A 19,070-nucleotide genomic window follows, 5' to 3' on the forward strand; every position below is an offset into this window, starting at 1 on the left:
CCACTATCATGATCCCAATTCTACCTTACAAATCTGGCTTGACCAGAGGATGCACACTGGTACAGCTAGGAACTGGAAACACAGGGAATCCAGGGTGGATGATCCCTTCAGGACCAGTGGTGAGAGTGGCGATACTGGGAGGGTGGAGAGAGGGTGGGTTGGGAAGGGGGAACAGAATACAAGGCTCTACATGGGACCTCCTCCCTGGGGGATGGACAACAGAGAAGTGGGTGAAGGGAGACGTTGGATAGTGTAAGATATGACAAAATAATAATTTGAAAATTATCAAGGGCCCATGAGGGAGGGGGAAGAGGGAGGGAGGGGAACATGAGGAGCTGATGCCAGGGGCTTGGGTGGAGAGTGGATGTTTTGAGAATGATGAGCGCAATGAATGTACAAATGTGCTTTACACAATTGATGTGTGTATGGATTGTGATAAGAGTTTCATGAGCCTCTAATAAAACGATGAAAAAAAAGTACTCCTGAAAAATAAGAAAATCTCTAAACACCATATTATGAAAGGGCAAAGGCTGTCAGAAATCCTAGAAAATTTCCCTATTTCCACATCTTACATTCTTTAGTGTCAGCCTCTCACAAGTTCTCCAGAAGTCCATGTAGGGATTTTTAAGGCATTTGTTTTTTCTTGTATGACCTGATTGCACCGCCAGTGTAGACTAGGCCGTCTATAGCATGACAGGTACAAGAAGTGGTGCAGTGTCAACGTAACATAAGAACTGGAGAGTGTTCGTACCGTTCATTAGATTCCAAAATGACCCATGTGAATGTCCAAAGCAGAATGCGAACTGTGATGACAGGTCATAGAAAACAGCTTTCTTTGAATCCCCAGGGTCTCGGGCTCCAAGGTATGGGTCTTGTGTTTGGAGATGCCTGTTCTGGTAAAAGTTCTTGGTCACAGGGCAGCAGGGAGCTTGCAGTCTTTGGCAGATCCAAGGCACTTCCTTTAGGTGATGCTGAGGCGGGAGTGCTCCTTGCCACTCTGCAGGCCTCTCCTCTTCCTGCATTTGCACAGGCAGACGGACAGGGCGATGACGAGGAGGATGGTGACCACCAGCGCCGCTGCGGTCAAGATGACCACGGTCTCTGAAAGACAGAGGCGCCAAGTGCAGTCAGTGGGGTGCTCCCACCCCCTGGTCAGGGGGCAGAGCGGACTGCAGATTACGCCACAAGCTTTTTCATCATCATCAAATGCTTCTTTCCTCCAAGCTCCCCACCCCACTCAGGTGAGGAAAGAGTTTGTCAAGTCTGCTAGGTCTCGGGGCAATTCAAAGAGCCACCTCAGATACAGAAGCATTTCCAGTCTAGGAAAGGTTCACAAAGAGGAGGGCAAGAACCCCTGTGGCAAAGAAGTGGTTAAAGAGGACCCGGGCTTGGCAGCAGTGGGGCCAGGAGCCTCACCAGGGAAGGAGGGAGGGACAAAGTGCTACCAGCATTTCAGCATTCCCAGAGAGGAAGGGGGTAGGGGGAGCTTTGGACTGGGGGTGGAGTCCCCAGGGGAATGCTCAATTGCTACCCCAAAGCTTGGAGGTTTGTGTCCATTCAGAGCTGCCTGGGGACAAAGGCCTGGGAAGCAGCTGCTAAGGAACTCGGCCACTGGGAACTCTATGGAGCAGAGTTCTCCTCTGGCCCACACAGGGTCTGAAGGGACTCAGTGGCCACTGGTGAGGGTGGCATTTGAAATCGCCCCTCAGGGGCACAACTCTGCAGACAGCCGAGGTAGGGAGCAGAGAAGCCGTGGCATGCAGAGGGGCATTTGGGAGCCTAAGGACCAGGCGGAGCCAGAGCTGGGACCAGAGGGGCTGGGAGCGGAGGTGTGGAACTCCACAGGAGAGGAGGGTGCTATCTTCCCAGAATGCTAGTAAGTCAGTGGGAAGAGTTTTGTTTCGTTTTGGTGTGCTGTTACCATTTGAAATCTTGTCTTAGCAAGGCCTGGGCCATGGTCACTATGGTTTGTCCCTTTGACGTGCTCAGAGCACTCCCCTTCCTAGCGGGGGGGGGCTTTGAGGTGCTCAATGCAGCCTCTTCACCCAGTGGATCTGAGCACGTGTGCCCATGCACCTGCTGGTCAGATGCCCACCCCCACATGGGGGTGTATCTGACCGACTCAACCGCTTATACCTTATACCCCGAACCTTATACCTCTACCTTCCTTCTTTCCTTTCTCCCTCCCTCCCTCCCTCCCTCCCTCCCTTCCTTCTTTCCTTCCTTCCTTCCTTCCTTCCTTCTTTCCTTCCTAAGGCATCCTGGGGGAGCCATGACTAAGCCCGCCGCTGCTAACCGGAAGGCAGGCAGTTCAAACCCACCAGCCACTCACTCCCTGGGAAAAAAGACTTGGCCTCTGCTACTCTGCAGATTGCACCTGGGGAACCCAATGGTGCTGTTCTACTCTGTGCCACTGTGAGCTGGCATCTGTGAGACAGCAGCCGGCAGCAACAATGACACGCCACACTGGGCCTCTCAGCGAGCTGCTGGTCCCGAGGTGGTACCCACCCTGGCTCCATATGCAGGCAGGAGAAAACCGCCTAGAGAAATCAGTGATGCGACACTACGGATGTGTTAAGCACAAGCCATGTGCTGGCCCAGGGAGCTGCAGATGCTCAAGCACACCCTGTGGGCCTCAAGGAACCAACCCCCTACGAAGGAAATGCTGCCAGGATGCCTAAAATAGAATTTTAAAAAGGACCGGTGGGGGCGCTGTTTCTCACCAAATACTTTACAAAGGAAGTTCCACTCACCTCTGGCAATGCCTTTCTCCCTCCTGGTGCACTGGGTGAGGCTTTCTGGGCTCTTCTGGTTTGTCTTCCGAGACAGAATCACAGCCTGGACGCTGAAGCAGTACTTCTCTCCTTTATCGACTTCAACCAAAAACTCACCGGAGTCTGTCCGGACTGATTTCTGGGAGAAGGTAGAGAGTTCTTAAGTCACTTGGGCTCAGAACGAGCCCTTTCCCTTTACTAAGACACTGAGGAAGAAGCCGGGGCAGCATGGACCAGCCTGATGGGGAAGAATGGGAAGTATGTCTGGAAAATCAGCATCCTTGGTCGCTGCTAAGGATGTCTTTTCTAAGACTCAATTCAATTCACTGCCACCAAGTTGATTCTGACACACAGGGACCCTCTAAGACAGGGTAGAATTGCCCCTGGGGGCTTTTGAGGTGGTAAATCTTTCAAGGGGCAGAAAGCCTCATGTGTCTCTTCCTCAGAGCAGCTAGTGTATTTGAGCTGACGACCTTGCGGTTGGCAGCCCGATGCGTAACCCACCGTAAGGATGGCAGCCTAGAAGACCCCATGGGGCAGTTCTACTGTTAGCTGGAGTCTGAGTCAGCATCCACATGACCGGGTCGAACCGCAGCCACAGGGACGCCAGTGATACTCCGGGCCAGCCCTTTCCGAGGAACTGGGAGGGGAAGCTCCCAGTCCCATGGCAGCGGACTTTGCAGGTAGCTCTAGAATGTGTGGCCTGGCTCCCCACCTGGCAGGGGCCCTTCTCAGTCAGCTGCCATGCTGCTCTTTCTGAGCTGGAGAAGAAGTGACAGGAAGTGGATAAAATCAAGGAGCCACAACTTAAAACAACCCACAGAAGCAAATGGAAAAAAAATTCTCACCCTTCCTGTGCTTGAATCTTTCCAATAATTCAGAGTATAGCTCAAGTCCTTCTGAAACACCTCCCGTAGGCTGAGGAACGTGCCATTCACCCTGACTAAGGTCAGTGGATCTTGTACTGTCACATTCAGTTTGGTCCCAATTTTTTCAAAATTCTTGATTGTTGGCTGTATGAGATTTGCTGAAACATAGACAATGAGTCTGCTTAGATACAAGGGATTCAAAGAAAATCTGACGACTGACTTGCTGCAGTTAGTAAGCCCTTAGTCATTCTCCATAAAACACCTGTATAGGAACGTGACTCCTGGCTTACAGCAGCATTGTCCACGCAAACGGAGCTGCAGAGGCAATTGTAAACTTCTTAGTAGCTACGTTGTTCACTTTTTCTCATTGCTACTGAGTCGATGCCTACTCATGGCGGCCCTATAGGGCAGGGTCGAACTGCCTTGTGCATTTTGGGGACTGTAACTTTACGGGGGTGAATAGAAAGCCCCATCTTTCTTCTGAGGAGCCACTGGTGGTCTTGGACTGCTGGCCTTGTAGCTTGCAGCCTAACCACAGCATTACCAGGGCTCCTTTAGGAAAAAAAAATGTTAAGGTAAAATTAATTTTGATAATGTCTTATTTAATCAAATATACATAAAGATATCTTAAAAAGTAACTAACATAAAAATCCTTTTCAGATATTTACATTAAAAAATATATAGTTATGTGTTTTATACTTATGTTGGTCATATTCCAAGAACTCAGCAGCCACAGGGAGTTATGGCTGCTGGATTGAAGGGGACAGTTTCTAGGAGCCCATGGTTTGGGTAGGATGGTTTGGGGTCGATGGTTTGGGTAGGGTGGTTTAGGGTCCATAGTTTGGGTAGGATGGTTTAGGGTCCATAGTTTGTGTAGGATGGTTTAGGGTCCATGGTTTGGGTAGGATGGTTTAGGGTTCATGGTTTGTGTAGGATGGTTTAGGGTTCATAGTTTGGGTAGGATGGCTTAGGGTCCACAGTTTGGGCAGGGTGGTTTAGGGTTCATGGTTTGGGTAGGATGGTTTAGGGTTCATGGTTTGTGTAGGATGGTTTAGGGTTCATAGTTTGGGTAGGATGGCTTAGGGTCCACAGTTTGGGCAGGGTGGTTTAGGGTTCATGGTTTGGGTAGGATGGTTTAGGGGTTCATGGTTTGGGTAGGGTGGTTTGGGGTTCATAGTTTGGGTAGGATGGTTTAGGGGTTCATGGTTTGGGTAGGGTGGCTTGGGGTTCATGGTTTGGGTAGGATGGTTTAAGGGTTCATGGTTTGGGTAGGATGGTTTAGGGTCCATGGTTTGAGTAGGATGGTTTGGGGTCCATGGTTTGGGGCTAGGGAAAAGCCTTTGGCACCTTATTGGATTGCCACAATGGCTCAAATATCTCACGAGCTTTGGTTGACTAAGATTAACATAGACTACAATCATTTAACACCAACATATACAAGCCATGGTATGTGTGTGTGTGCGTATGTATGTACATGCACACATGTACCATGCTGATTCTCCAATAAGCAAGGCAAGCATAGGCTTACTTGGGCTTACTTGCTAGTCGGCAGTGCACAGTTCTATATTTTCGCACCAAAGATTCCACTTGCAGGTGCAGCTGGCACCTGCCTGTCTCCCAACGAAGCCCACAGCACCTTCCTACCGGATCAAAGGCTCTTTTCACATTTGCAAATCCCAGGTAGGGGCAGAGTACCCTGTCAATAAGGCTGCAGGTTTACTAATCTGTAGTGAACAGTCGCACATATTGTTCTTTTAACCAAATGAGAAATCGAAGATGCAGTGAAGCCAAAGTAAAATTGTTCACTACAGTTTAGTAAGGCACAAGTAAACCTGCGCTTACCTTGCCTACAGGAGAATTCACCCCTGTGTGCGTGTATGCACACATGCGTGCGCACAGAGAAGGAGAGAACAGAGTATCTTCAACTTTCCATCGATCTATGAAGAGGGCTCTATTTTCAGGAAGAAGGAAATGGCTTAACAAGACTTAGTCAATTGGAGGGCAGATGGACACAATCCTGACGTTACTGAAGACGGCTGACTATGCAGTCTCTTCCCATGTGCAGTGCGAGATGCTCAGGCCAAAGTACCAGCAGAGCCTAAAGAGGGGACTCCCCCCACCCTGGGACTCAGTAAAGGCAGCCAGCTCCCCTTCTTTTAACCTTCAAAGTCAATCATGGAACACATGTACCCTCTCCACCCCCAGACACTCTGCTCTCACTCATGGGGAGGCCAGGGGGCCACGTATAGAAGCACCAAGAACATCTCTTCTTTATTCTGGTCAGTAGGCCTGGACAGAGCCGCTCTCCTCACCCGCCTCCGTGGGCTCCACGTGTCTCTCTAGTCTCCCTCATCTGGGACTGGAGATGTACATGCACACACAAATTTAAAGCTCTCTCTGCGAAGGGCGTTTCTGCATGCTCTGTTCGATCCGAGGTCAGCCTAGTTCACTGGCGCAACAATTGCCGAGGGAAATGCTCCCCCTATTAAAAGCCAGCGGGCAGGCATGGGGCTGGGCGCTGGCTGATGGCAGCTCCATCGCGGCCCACGGAGGAAGCAGCCTGGCAGTCTCAGTATGGGATAGGAGGGACACTGTGTGGCCTTTCCTCATGCCTAAGAACCTGGAACCTGGTCCAGCTGGCACCGCTCATTCTGGATCGAAGGGGACAAGGCGAAACCTCAGCCCTCACTGGTTTCTCACTCCCAAGGATGCAGACAGCTGCTGGTAGGTACTCGATGACACCATCATCGACTCAGAAATTCATGTCCCCTGGAGTGCCAACCTCATCCAGAGCGAGTGGACAGGACTGTGGCCCCTCGTGGTTTCTGAGAAAGACAGTGTGTTTATGTGTAAATGGTTTGTCTCATCTACTGGTTGCTAAGCTCATAAGCTCACAAGAGTATTAAGACATTCATAACAAGAAAAGAGCCCTGGTGGGGAAGTGGTTAGGTGCCAATCTGCTGATGGAAAAGTTGTCGGTTCGAACGCAGCAACAGCTTTTCGGGAGAAAGGTATGCCGGTTTGCTTCTGTAAAGACGACAGGCCCTAGGGGGGCGGTCAATGCTGTGCTATCGGACCAAGACGAGTCGGCGATGATCCCAGGGTCGGGGGTGTCACAACGACAAGGACAGGGTATTACAAACCCAACTGTTTCCCTTACTACTTACTCTCTAAGTAAGGGATGAACGGCGGGGAGTTGCTAAATAGAGAGTCAGGGCTGTTTCCACTCACGGGCGCCAGGGCGGTTGTGACTCTCGCTGTATACGTCGCCTTCACGTCCTTCACGATCTCATCTGTGAGGTCACACTCGGTGTTTGTGGTTTGCAAACATTTGTTTTTCCAATCTCCTAATTGTGTGCTGATGAAAGAAAGAAACGAGAGTTTGGAACGGCACGGTTTATGACCAATGCAAGTTGTATTCAGCACAACACTGGGTGTCCTGGTGGGAGTTCCATAGCCACGTGAACAGCGCGTCCGGCTAACCCTGCGAGGCGGTGCCCTCTGCTGAATGCTTTGGATGCCGCCCGAGTCTTCTCAGCAACCGGGACGTGGCTCTGCGAACGTGTTTACGTAAAAGACAACCCAGCGAGTGGAAGAGAGATGGTGGGTCGCTCTCAATCGCAGGCTGGACTTTGCATCCAGCAACATTCAAAGCCCTGGCTTCGGCCTCTTCCCCACTGGAGCCTCTGAGAGTGCAGCCGAGTTGTCTCAGTGGCGTGGGGGGAAGAATGACTATGCTGCTTTGTAGTCTAGTCAGCTTCTTAAATGACAGCACAGTTGCTGTGCGCCGTCAAGGAGTGTCCTTAGAGAACAGAGGAAAACAGCCCCAAAAGGGTTCCAAGAGGGGCATGTCTTGTTCCCCCTGAGAAGCTACTGGGGAATTCAAACTGCGGACCCTTTGTCTAGCAGCCAAGTGCTTAACCACTATGCCACCGGTGTGCTTGAGATCACAGGACACTCTAATGGTGATCACGACCATCTCTCATCATCATTACCAGTGTGGTTATTAAATAATTTATTCAATTTACTATATGCCATGTACAGGACTCTTCTCATGCTACTTCACTTGAGATGAGTTTTCTAAGAAGGTATTGAGGAACCTGGGTGGCACAGTGGGTTATGAGTTGGGCTGCTAACCACAAGATCAGCAGTTCAAACCACCAGTATGCTCCAAGAGGGAAAGACGAGGCTTTCTGCTCCTGTAAAGAGTGACCACCTTGGAAACTCACAGGGGCCGTTCTACTCTGTCTCAAGGGGTTGCTATGAGTTGGCTGTGAGGAGAGTGTAAGAAGGTGTCGGCGTTTTCATAGAGTTGAGAACTTGAATGCCCAAGGACACTGGGCAACACCTTCAAGGTCACACCGATGATGAGTGACAGAACTGGGTCTCTGGCCCATCTGCCTCCTAATGCTACATGCCTCCCTCACTTGTACAAGATAAGGACTCATCCTGCCCAATATTTCAGAATACAATACAGGCAGTCCCTGCCTAATAAAATCAGAGAGGCCAACAGACTGGAAGACATCTTTCTTTTGTGAAAAGCAAACAAACAAAACCCTTGCTGCCATCAAGTCAATTCTGATTCATAGCGACCCTACAGGAGACTAATACTGTCCCTGTGAGTTGCCCAGACAGTGGCTCTTGACTGGAGTGGAAAGCTCCATCTTTCTCCTGAAACTGGTGGCTTTGAACTGCTGATCTGTGGTTCGTAGCCCAACATGTAACCCAGCATGCCACCAGGGCTCCTGGGGAGACATCAGCAAAGAGGCCAGGATTCAAAAGACTCCAGCTGGAAATGAAATTCTCCTAACATTCCCAAACAATCCTTAGAAATGCGTGCAGACTGGTGGCTACATGGTCCTTCCCTTCAGCATCACCTACTGCTAGGACCGTACTTGCCATTGCTGGTCAGGCTCCAGTCCACGCTCCCAGAGCCCCCTGGATCCACTCCTCAGAGTGTCTCTCCTTCCTCTGCCCCCTGAGGCTGCCCCTCCACACAGCACTTAAGAGGTCCTTCCCGGTCTGTTCTCTGCCCCCCCCCCCTCCTTCCCGGTCTGTTCTCTGCCCCGTGGCCATGCACTGTGTCACTGGCGAAGCAGCAGGCTTTGCACACAGCAGATGAACTGAACTCACAGGCTTCATGGCTCCATCGAGAGGGGCAGGGCAAGCAGGGGGAGCAAGCCGTCATGGAGAGTCACTGCCTAAATCTAGGCACAGGAGCCACTGACACGGGTTTTATTTGTTTGCTTGTTTTTAATCTGAGTTCAATAACTAGAGTAGAAGGACTTGGGTAAATTCTGTCCTTGACCTAAAGCTTACAAACCAAGAGTCATATTCCAGAATGGCCAAAGTGCATTTTTCTTTAACTTTGTATTAAACTCTCCTTTCGAAAAGAGAATGCACGCATACAGTGTCTCTGAGATGACAGCCGGTGAGCGGCTCGGTGGACAGGGGAGAGGCTCAGCCTGGCAGTGGGCTACGTTCCACCTGAGAGCGGGTCTGCAGGGTCTCACACAGTGGAACTACGTGCTCTGTGGCACAAAACAGCAGGATTTGGAAACCAGCAGGGGAAAGCCCTGCTCGAGTGACTCTAAAATCCCAACAGCACACCCATGGTCACCAACTTAGGGGCAGGTGGTTTTTCATAAGCTTGCCACAGCCCATTTGGAATCCAGGGCATTGCCAGCGTCAGTATGGTAGTTCGTTTGGCGCTCAGGCCTGAGGCAGCAACACTTTCCCAACCATTGACAGCTGTGTCCAAGTGTGGGGCAATGTCATTGGAGTCAGGGCTTTGGGCGGCAGTGTCGCCCTGTCTCCCATGGTAGGCTTGGCGGTAGGGCAGTGGGGGGAGGAGAGGGGCAGCAAAGCAGGGAAGGGTGCGTTCTCCTGGGGAGGGACGCAGGGAGGACAGGAGGCAGGGCAAGCAGACAGGTTGGAGATGCTTTCCTTCTTCCTCGCAGGCACGGGGTGGGGGTGGGGGGCTCTCTGCTAGATCTCAGCAGACCCCACGGGAGGGAGGCCACAGATGCAGCTCGGGCTGGGGCCCGCATCCTCAGCACACTCATTCAAAGATACCTCCCCCTCTCAGGACAGAGGCTTACGATGGCCCCTGTTGAAGCAAGTAATCCTGTTTTCGTGGAGAGGGTGGGGCAGAATCTGACAGGTCGGCTCAAGGGTCCCCTAGTGGTCTCAGGCTAGCAGGCGCCCCACCCCTGTGTCCATCTTCAAGCCGCAGCTCCCTGCTGGATGTCCACAGGGGCACCAGGGGCTGGACTCAGTGAAGGGAAGGTGGCTTTCGGTAGTTTAAGAAGTTACAGTTGTCAAAGGGGTACTTTTTAAAAGATCAGGTCAGTTCCAAACATATTCTCACATGCTCACCAAGCTTAAGTCTAGCTGTTCAGGTGGAGAGCATTCTGCCTGAAATCTGATCTGCACCATTATTTTTCAGTATCCAGAAGGAAAGTTTTTAAGGTAAACCGCTCCATTATTAGGGAATTCGTGATCAGGGAGGTCTGAATGGACACATCTGGCCATTATCTCAGGCTATGGAACAACTGTACATATCAGACTATCTACCTACACAAGCCTGCACACACAGACAAATGCTTTTTCCTGCTACTGCTCTGCTGATGGTTGTCCTCAAGTTCATTTTGAAAGCCAAGAATATCCACCTAAAAGGATCCATCCCACACTGAGAAGTTACATTCCAAATGCTGTATAAGGCTTGATAGGAGCTAATCACAAACACACACACACACACACACACATATTTAAATAAAAACATCCTTTAAGCTTACGCGGTGATATCTTTGCATCTTTCTATAATTTGTTAAAAGCATATCCCTAGGTGCTTTGCATAAAGGATTAATTTAATAAAATCTTTCCCCAAAAAGCCAGAAACCAAACTCACTGCCATCAGGTCGAATCCAACTCATCAAGATACCGTAGGGCATGTAGAAAATATTTCAGAAAAGAAAAAATTGCCAAGAATATGGAGAAAATCTTCCAGAATGATATGCTGCACGCTGCTAACATTTAGATTGAATGCAACAAGGTACAAGGAGCCCCGGCGGTGTGATGGCTCCGGCACTGGGCTGCCGACTAAAGAGTCACCAGTTAGAGTCCACCGGGAGCCCCTTGGGAGAAAGATGAGACAGTCTGCTTCTCTAAAGATGACCACCTCAGAAAACTCTAGGGGAAAGCTCTGCTCTGACCACCAAGTCTAAACTCACCTGGCTACAGTGGGTGGTGGGTGGTGCGAGAGCTTTCCATCAGTAAAGAGATGGAATAGGCAGGTGAGCCTTGGCCACTGAGCATACACACAGAGGAGTCTTCCCTGGAGTTGAGGTGAGTCAGTAATGGCTTCCTAAGAGAGCTCGGAGAGGACTGAATGTTGAGTTAAAGAGTCCAAAGGGATGAATCAAGGACTGCCAGAGGGCAATGCATACACCCCAATGCCTCCCAATCTTCTGTCTAAGGAAGCTCGCTGTCTAGACAGTTGGCAAAAGCAGAGGCATCTGTACTTACAAGGCTACCGAAGCAGCCAGACCCCACGGCCCTTGAGACGATTCCAACTCACAGTGAGCCCTTAGGATACAGTAGTATTGCCCCGTGGGTTTCTGAGCTTGTAAGTATTTGCAGCAGTAGAAAGCTTCAGCTTTTCCCACAGAGAGGCTGGTGGATTTGAACTGCTGACCTCGGAGTTAGCAGTCCACCGTGTAACCCACCAGACCGCCTGGGGCTCCGCTGGGGCTGTAAAGAGTGCTCCTCAATCCAGAAATGTATCTATTGCTGCCCCACTCCATCCCCTTTATCCCCCACCGCTGCCAGTACTGACTCAAAAGGTTTGCTTCTCCACAGCTTAGATTCCACTTAAGAATTTTTCCTACCATTTACAAAAACAAAACTCTATATCACTTTAGGGTCTGGGAATGTTTCAGTCTTGATAGAACACTGAACTGGCCCTGCACATGACCACAAATGCCTGCCTCTTTTTTGGTCAATAAGCTTATCCATTAATCAACTTTAAGAACATCTATTTTTGGCGCAGGAAAATGTAAGCAGCAAAAAACTTTACACCCCGCCGCCCACCCCCTCCCAACACCTTTAAAAAATTTAGTCTTTAGCTTACCTTATGTGAACAGTGTGGACATGATTGCTGGCCGTGGGGACCCTTACCTTATGTGAACAGTGTGGACATGATTGCTGGCCATGGGGACCCTTACCTTATGTGAACAGTGTGGACATGATTGCTGGCCGTGGGGACCCTTACCTTATCTGAACAGTGTAGACATGATTGCTGGCCGTGGGGACCCTTACCTTATCTGAACAGTGTAGACATGATTGCTGGCCATGGGGACCCTTACCTTATGTGAACAGTGTGGACATGATTGCTGGCCGTGGGGACCCTTACCTTATCTGAACAGTGTAGACATGATTGCTGGCCGTGGGGACCCTTACCTTATCTGAACAGTGTAGACATGATTGCTGGCCATGGGGACCCTAACCTTATCTGAACAGTGTGGACATGATTGCTGGCCGTGGGGACCCTTACCTTATTTGAACAGTGTAGACATGATTGCTGGCCGTGGGGACCCACTCCAAAACTGTCTTGAAGTTATTTGAGTTCCAAGTTACATTACGTGCCGCCAATTTATGGGCATCACCTTCAAACAGAGAAACAGCTATTATCGCACTGAGCATGGACTTCTCTGCACATGACTTCAATTTTATAGTATACAAAACACTCCACCCTCTTGTCACCATAAACCCGAGGCGTTTTTCACCCCCGGACCACCTCCCCCCAGATATCACTACTGAATTATCCAGAAAAGAGCATTCACGACTTCCTGGGACCAGAATGCTCCCCTGGCAAGATGGGCCCTGTAATGCATGAACACCAGCACGAGTCTTGAAACACGTGTTTGAACTTATTGGGGGGGGGGGGAACCCTGTAATAAAGTGACAGCGCAGGACCCACCAGGCTTCCCAGGCGCCCGTGGCCAGATGCCGAAGGACACGGTGACGGCCAGTCCCTGTAGGAAAGGTTTCCAGAACATTTGGAACGGGCAACTCCTACTACATATACAGGAGGGTTAGGAAGGCATTCAATGAAAAAAAAATCCAAATATTGCGTTTTTCCATTTGTATCCAAAAGTTCGTTTATACTGACCCGTCCACCAAGACTGAGTGGCCGTGAGGCGGTCACGGTGTCGGGCGTATTTGGCGAGAGTGCTTTCCTATTGAAGTCACGCTTTCCCCATACTCCACAGTCCCCCGTCTCTGCCCAGTCCCCCACGGAATGAGGATGTAGGGCGCGCACAACATCCCAATTACCGCTCCCAAGAGCGAGGGCCACTTCATCTAAGTCAGGAAAGATGACCTCCAAACCACGGGCCCCTGCGACCTAGTGCATGTAGGGCCCACGCGACCGTCCTATCAGCAGGGGCTTCCAAGGGTGACATGGTAGATCTCAAGAGAGCGTTCTGGGGCTAGGCGGACCTTTGCTCCAACTTAAAAGCCAAGAGCCAAACCCGCGCTCATGCAACTCAATGGACTCTCCGGGAGAGTCGCCCCCGCAGAAACGGGCAGCGGGGTCCGGGGCGCGAACCACCGGCGTCCCCAGCCCCCGTGCCCCGGGGCTGGCGGCTCCGTCAACGCGGCTGGGGAGCGCGGCCGAGAGCGGGGTCGCGGGGGACGGGGACACCCCGGGCCACCTTGCAGGCAGGCACCCCAAGGCGAGGCGGCCTCGCCGGTTGCGGGGGTCAGGTGCTGCTCACCTGCGGCGCCGGTCAACTGGGCGAGGACCCAACCGAGCAGCAACGTCAGCGCCACCGGGACGTCGGGACGCGGGGCGCGGGGTCCCGTGTGCGGCGCCATCTGCAAGAGCCGGCGGCGAGGTCCGGTCGGTGCGGTTGCGACCCCGGTGCGGTTGCGTCCCCGGAAGTGGAGCCGATGGCGCCCTGGGACGGCTGGAAGGAGTGCGAGGGGCCGCAGAGATCCCCAAATCTGAGCGAGACGCGGGCGGGCGCTCTATAAATCCCGCGGGGGAGGGGGGGCCGGGGAGCGGCCTCCCGCGGGTCCGCTCCCGCCCTCGCTGGCCCGCCGCCTCCGGACTGCCCGCCCCGGCCCGGGTCGCCGCCGTCACCGAGGGCGGTCCCGGCGGGCGAGTCCACACCCCTGCCCCGCCCCCTCTGGGTAGGAAGCTGCGGGACCCTGCACTGGGTGACTCACCGCTGATTCAATCGCCGCCGGCCACCGGGGCTCCAGGTGCGGCCCCCGCCCAGGCCCCGACGCCCCCCGATCCCCGCCCGCGGCCAGCGGCGGACTGGATGGCCGGCTTTTAAGCGGGAAGACCGGAGAGGATTCCACGAGGGAGCAGCAGGGGGGGTTCATCTGGAGACAGCGTTCTCCAGATCGGGCCACCAAGCACTCACGAAGCGCCCTAGAAAGTAGGACCGGGACTCCGCGAGGACCCTTCCCGGGCGCTGGCCTTTGCTTACGAGGTGCCGAGATCTTCAGCCAAGTAACGGTGTTCGGGAGCAGGGCCCTAGCCCACCTCTGGCTTCCTCTTTTACCCACAGGGACAACGAGCCAGGCGGACCCACCGCTCGCGGCCCGGCTCACGGGTGACAGTGTAGACAGGTGGGGCAAATGCAGGTGTCTGCCATACGTTGGGAGAGGCCCGGGGCCCTCCGGTCCCAAGGTCAGCTGCAGCCCAGGCCAGCGCAAGCCCAGCTCGGGGTAGTGACCGGAAGCTGGCCGTTGGCCAATGAGAGAATCCCAAGGTGACACCTGCAATTCCGTGGCTGCAGGAGGGACTGTTCTCACATTGCACAAAGAAGCAAATAAAAAACCGGTATCAGCGGCCAAGTTAGTTCTGCCCATGTGTAGAACAATCCCAAACGAAATCAAAACAATATATAGTTGGTTGCGGACTTTGAAAAACGATTTCTCTGAGTTCCTCTTGTGGACGTGGCTGTGAAATTGTCAGTCATGAGGATGTTAATATCATAGGGCGGCTTGAGAGTTGAGTTCATCCTGTCAAAAGTTCTTCCCCTAATTTCATTTTCTGTACTTGCCTCCGGGAGTCTCTGGGTGGCGCTTGACTGCCGGCTCAGAGATGGGTGCAGGCCTCCGGCCCCCTCCAAGGAAGGGTCTGGAAATCTGCTTATGGAAAGGCCCGATTACAGGGATCTACATGTGACCTCCTCCCTGGGGAACGGACAACAGAAAAGTGGGGGAAGGGAGACGTCGGACAGGGCAAGATATGACAAAATAATAATTTATGAATTATCAAGGGCTCATGAGGGAGAGGGCAGCGGGGAGGGAAAAAATGAGGACCTGATGCCAGGGGCGTAGGTGGAGAGCAAATGTTTTGAGAAAGATGAGGACAATGAATGTACAAATGTGCTTGACATAATTGATGTATGTATGGATTGTGATAGGAGGTGTATGAGCCCCTAATAAAAAGATAAAAAAAAAAAAGCCAGTCAGCCTTGAAAGGCCCGTGGAGCAATGCTGTTCTCCTACAGAAGTCGGCATGGATTACGTGGCGTCCAGTGACAGGTGCCTCCAAGACCTGACCAGAGGGTTATTCTGCACTTTTCGCCAAGGGAAGTCAGACGTGCATTTTTAGTACAGACTGTACACTTTCCACAGCATCTGCAGAGCTGTAACGTTACAGTCATTGCCATCTATCCCTGCATCGGTCTACAGCCTGAGAAACCTAGATCGCACAGGTCCCCAAACTTATGTGGTCAATTCTACCCTCTTTCAGAAAAAAATTTACTCAGCTTCCCCCTGGCAGTTAAAGCCGTTTGTACTATAGTCCATAATCCCAGATAAAGTGTAGGTATTGTTTTTGTACACACACCCCCATACACCGTTCCAGATCCCCCCCACCCACACACACATACCCATGGGGCAGTAGCACCCAATTTGAGAAGCACTGCTCTATCGGGTCCCTATGCATTGGAACTGCCTCCATAACAGTGAGTAGGTCCCGGAAAGGAAATAACTTATCCAGGTTTATGATGCTGAGGAGTGATTCTGATTCATAGTGATCCCGTGTGACAGGGGACTGCCCACCACCTCATCCCACACAAGTTTCTAAATTGTAATCCTGACAAGAGTAAATGCCCAGGTCTTCTTCCCCAGAGATGCTCGGTGGGTTCAAATCACTCACCATTCAGCCGGCAGCCAAGTGCTTAAAATTGTGCCAAAAGGAACCAGACGCTTTTCTCGGTACCTCCCACTCTTTCACAACCACTGGCCCAGAATCAGCTCTTCATATATTTCGGATCATTGAATACTCTATGGATTCATGCAGAGAGGCAGCTGTTTTCTTTGGCATAGCAAAGATTAGATCCGTCATCGCCCTCACCCTGTCTAGGGGCCAGACAATGCGAGTGCTCCCCGGTGCTCAGATCAGTAAGAAATTACATGTCCATTTTGGGTTCACAGCATCACTTGACAGCAAGCTCTGGCTGTGATTAAGCCATCTTTGCTCCAAATAACGGAAAAAACACACACCATGGCCATCGTGTCGATGCCAGCTCACAGAGACCACACAGGACAGGGTACAATGGCCCCTGAGAGTTTTCAAGATGATAACTCTTTACAGGAGTAGAAAGCCCACGTCTTTCTCCTGAGGAGCAGCTGGTGGTTTCAAATTGCTAACTTGCGGATCTAATTCCGAGGGAAGGGAGCCGTAGCGAGCACAAAACAAACGTGGGAGGTTGGGAGCTGGTAAGCGTTTTTTTCGCTGCATGAGTTTTAGGATGACTCAGAACATATTCTGTCATATGATGAGACGTTTGATAGCTTCCCGCACATTATAAGCCTTAAGGATGTTTTAGAACAAATTGCAGGAGATAGGTATCTCCCCCAGAAAGTGATAAATTAAGCTTCTTGCTGGGGGAGCCTGAGAGCAAGGAGAATAAAGCTTTTGTGTGCATATGAAATGACAAAAGGAGCCATTAAACCATTTTTTCAAAAACGTAGGTTAAAAAAAACCCACCAAATATGAGGAAAGGCTAAGGAAGAGTTAGAAGTTACTAGGAAAACAAAGTTCCAGGGGGGAAATATGACTCAGCAAATCCAAGAAACATCTGGCAGGGTAGCATTAGTCATGGAAAACTCAGCAGTCATGAGTATGCATTTTGTGAAAATGATTGGAGACTAGGCAACCAGTTTACGTTTAGACCAAAGTCAAATACTTAAAAGGCTGTACAATGAAACGTATTACCCAAATTGTTTTATTAACTATCTAGAACCGCTTCTGTGCAGCTTCACCAAATAAATTACTACATAGCACCAATATTTTGAAAAATATGCTTTTAGAGAAAAATCTGTCCATTCAAACATTACAGGAGGAACAGTGTTTTCAGCACAGAGTTGCCAATATAAACCAAAGGCTTATCCAACTGCCTGTCTGCTTGCATTTTGATGAATCATAAATCTCATGTGTAGTCTCTGTCTCCAAATGTGCTAAAATCTGGCCAAATGTAAATTGTGGGCATCATTTCAGTAGCAGAAAATGGTTGAACATGAGAAGGGGCTGCCTTTATTCTTCATAAAAGAACACTTAGGGGATCTGAATGTTTGATGGTACTGTTTCATGTAGGTACCTCCCAGTTCCCCTTTTCTATAACTTTTTACGAGGACCCTTGGTGGCATCGTGCGTTACGTGTTGGGCTGCTAGCATCCCTGGTTAGCAGTTCAAATCCAGCAGCCTCTCTGGGAGAGCGACGAGACAGTCTGCTGCAGTAAAGATGGACAGCCCTGGAGACCCTAGGAAGCAGGTCCACTCTGCCCTATGGGGTCACTATGAGTCGGAATTGACCTGATGAGAGTGGATATCATTTCTTATCCATGACATATGGACCAAATTCAACGAACAGAAAGTCATTCACTCAACACATTCTCCGATGTTTACCAGATCTAAGATCCTTGCTAGGTTCTGGGTATAGATAAGTCCCGTTCCTATTAAATACACGATCCCTCCTACACTCTGCCAGATTTTGATGCTTTGAATGCTAGTCTGTCAGCATTTTGGATCGAATGTCAAAAAGACCTCAGCAATGTTATTTATTAATAAATTTTGTGCAATTCAATTTTTAAAAAAGAGTTTAGGTATATCCTGGTCAGCTCAGCATACTGATGATACGTTTAATTGTAAAAAGAATGGAAGGATTTGAGATCGTGCATTTTATCAGTTTTAATATACCCGATGAGGTGCTAACGTTCTGCCAACAGGGAAAGCAGTATGCTCTCCGCAGTAGAAAGGCAGCCATGTAAAAGGGCAAGTCTAACAGAAAAGACAGCCAGGGGTGGATTCCTCAGGGAAGAGGAAGAGCGATGACCACCACAGGCAAAGGAGCCCGCGGAGTGCAGGCACAGGCGGATTCTTCTGTCTATGGATACTTCTTTGCCGCACTCACACACGTGAAACACTTGACCAACTAGCCTAATCCACACGTCCAACCACTGCATCCTTCCATGGATGGTGCTGCACTCTATCGCACCCACTCTCCTTTCCAGCAGCATCCTCAGGGCAGGGAGTGCTTTCAGAAGAAGCAAAGTGACTTCCACACTGGATCGTGTTTATCATGTTTGATTAGTTGTAATGATTCCCCTAAACCAGCTGTTCTCAACCTGGGTGGGTTGCAACCCCTCTGGGGATCGAACGATCCTTTCACAGGGGTCGGCCAATTCATAGCAGTAGCAAAATGACAGTTATGAAGTTGCAATGAAAATTACTTTATGGCGGGGGGGTCACCACCACAGGAGGAACTGTATGAAAGGGTTGCAGTAGTAGGAAGGTTGAGAACCACTGCCCTAAACCGTAACCCTGTACGTTACTCTACTGTAGCAACTCACAGTTCTGAATCCACTACAGACAGACTATAAACGGACTCCTGTTCTGAACTGTCATAAGAGGAACAATGGGACACACCTGGTGGAGGATGCTTGTGGCACTGTGAAAAATGACTGACTTTCAGAATTTGGCAGACTTTGTAGGAGCTTAATAGTGGGTCACTTAAGCCTGGACTTTACTTTTAAGAAGAGTGTTTGTTTTGCATCTTCTGCTATTCATGGATTTATTAACAAGATCCTGCCTTTCCAGGTAAGCTAATATTTAGCGAGGGTTTTGTTATATGCCAACAGGATCATTGGTGGTTCAACAATAGGGCTCTTTCTTCCCTTGGAAGAGCCTGAGGTTCTTGTCCTGCCCGATGGACCTCGTGCACAACACCATCCGTCTCACAGTGGAAATGTCTATGCTGCTATGATATGGGATCACTTTCTGTTAAACTTCCAGATTAAGATGGACTAGAAAGGTCCTACAATCTACTTCTAAAACTCAGCCCATGAAAGGCCTAAGGAACACAGCCGTTTGAATTCTAACTGATCAAGCGATGAC

The 19,070-nt window shown here is 50.5% G+C and overlaps 1 protein-coding gene across 1 annotated transcript; it reads right to left on the reverse strand.

Annotated features, from left to right (window-relative positions):
- Positions 1–632: 632 nt before the first annotated feature.
- F3 (coagulation factor III, tissue factor) lies at positions 633–13,687 on the reverse strand. The gene is made up of 6 exons (XM_075558594.1): positions 13,423–13,687; positions 12,198–12,309; positions 6,811–7,001; positions 3,623–3,801; positions 2,754–2,913; positions 633–1,101 (listed from the first exon to the last, which is right to left on the reverse strand). The coding sequence occupies exons 1-6, from the start codon at positions 13,520–13,522 to the stop codon at positions 962–964; spliced, it is 882 nt and encodes a 293-aa protein (XP_075414709.1). The 5' UTR covers positions 13,523–13,687; the 3' UTR covers positions 633–961.
- Positions 13,688–19,070: the final 5,383 nt, after the last annotated feature.

Source organism: Tenrec ecaudatus, chromosome 1, assembly GCF_050624435.1.
Source record: "Tenrec ecaudatus isolate mTenEca1 chromosome 1, mTenEca1.hap1, whole genome shotgun sequence".
NCBI lineage: Eukaryota > Metazoa > Chordata > Mammalia > Afrosoricida > Tenrecidae > Tenrec > Tenrec ecaudatus.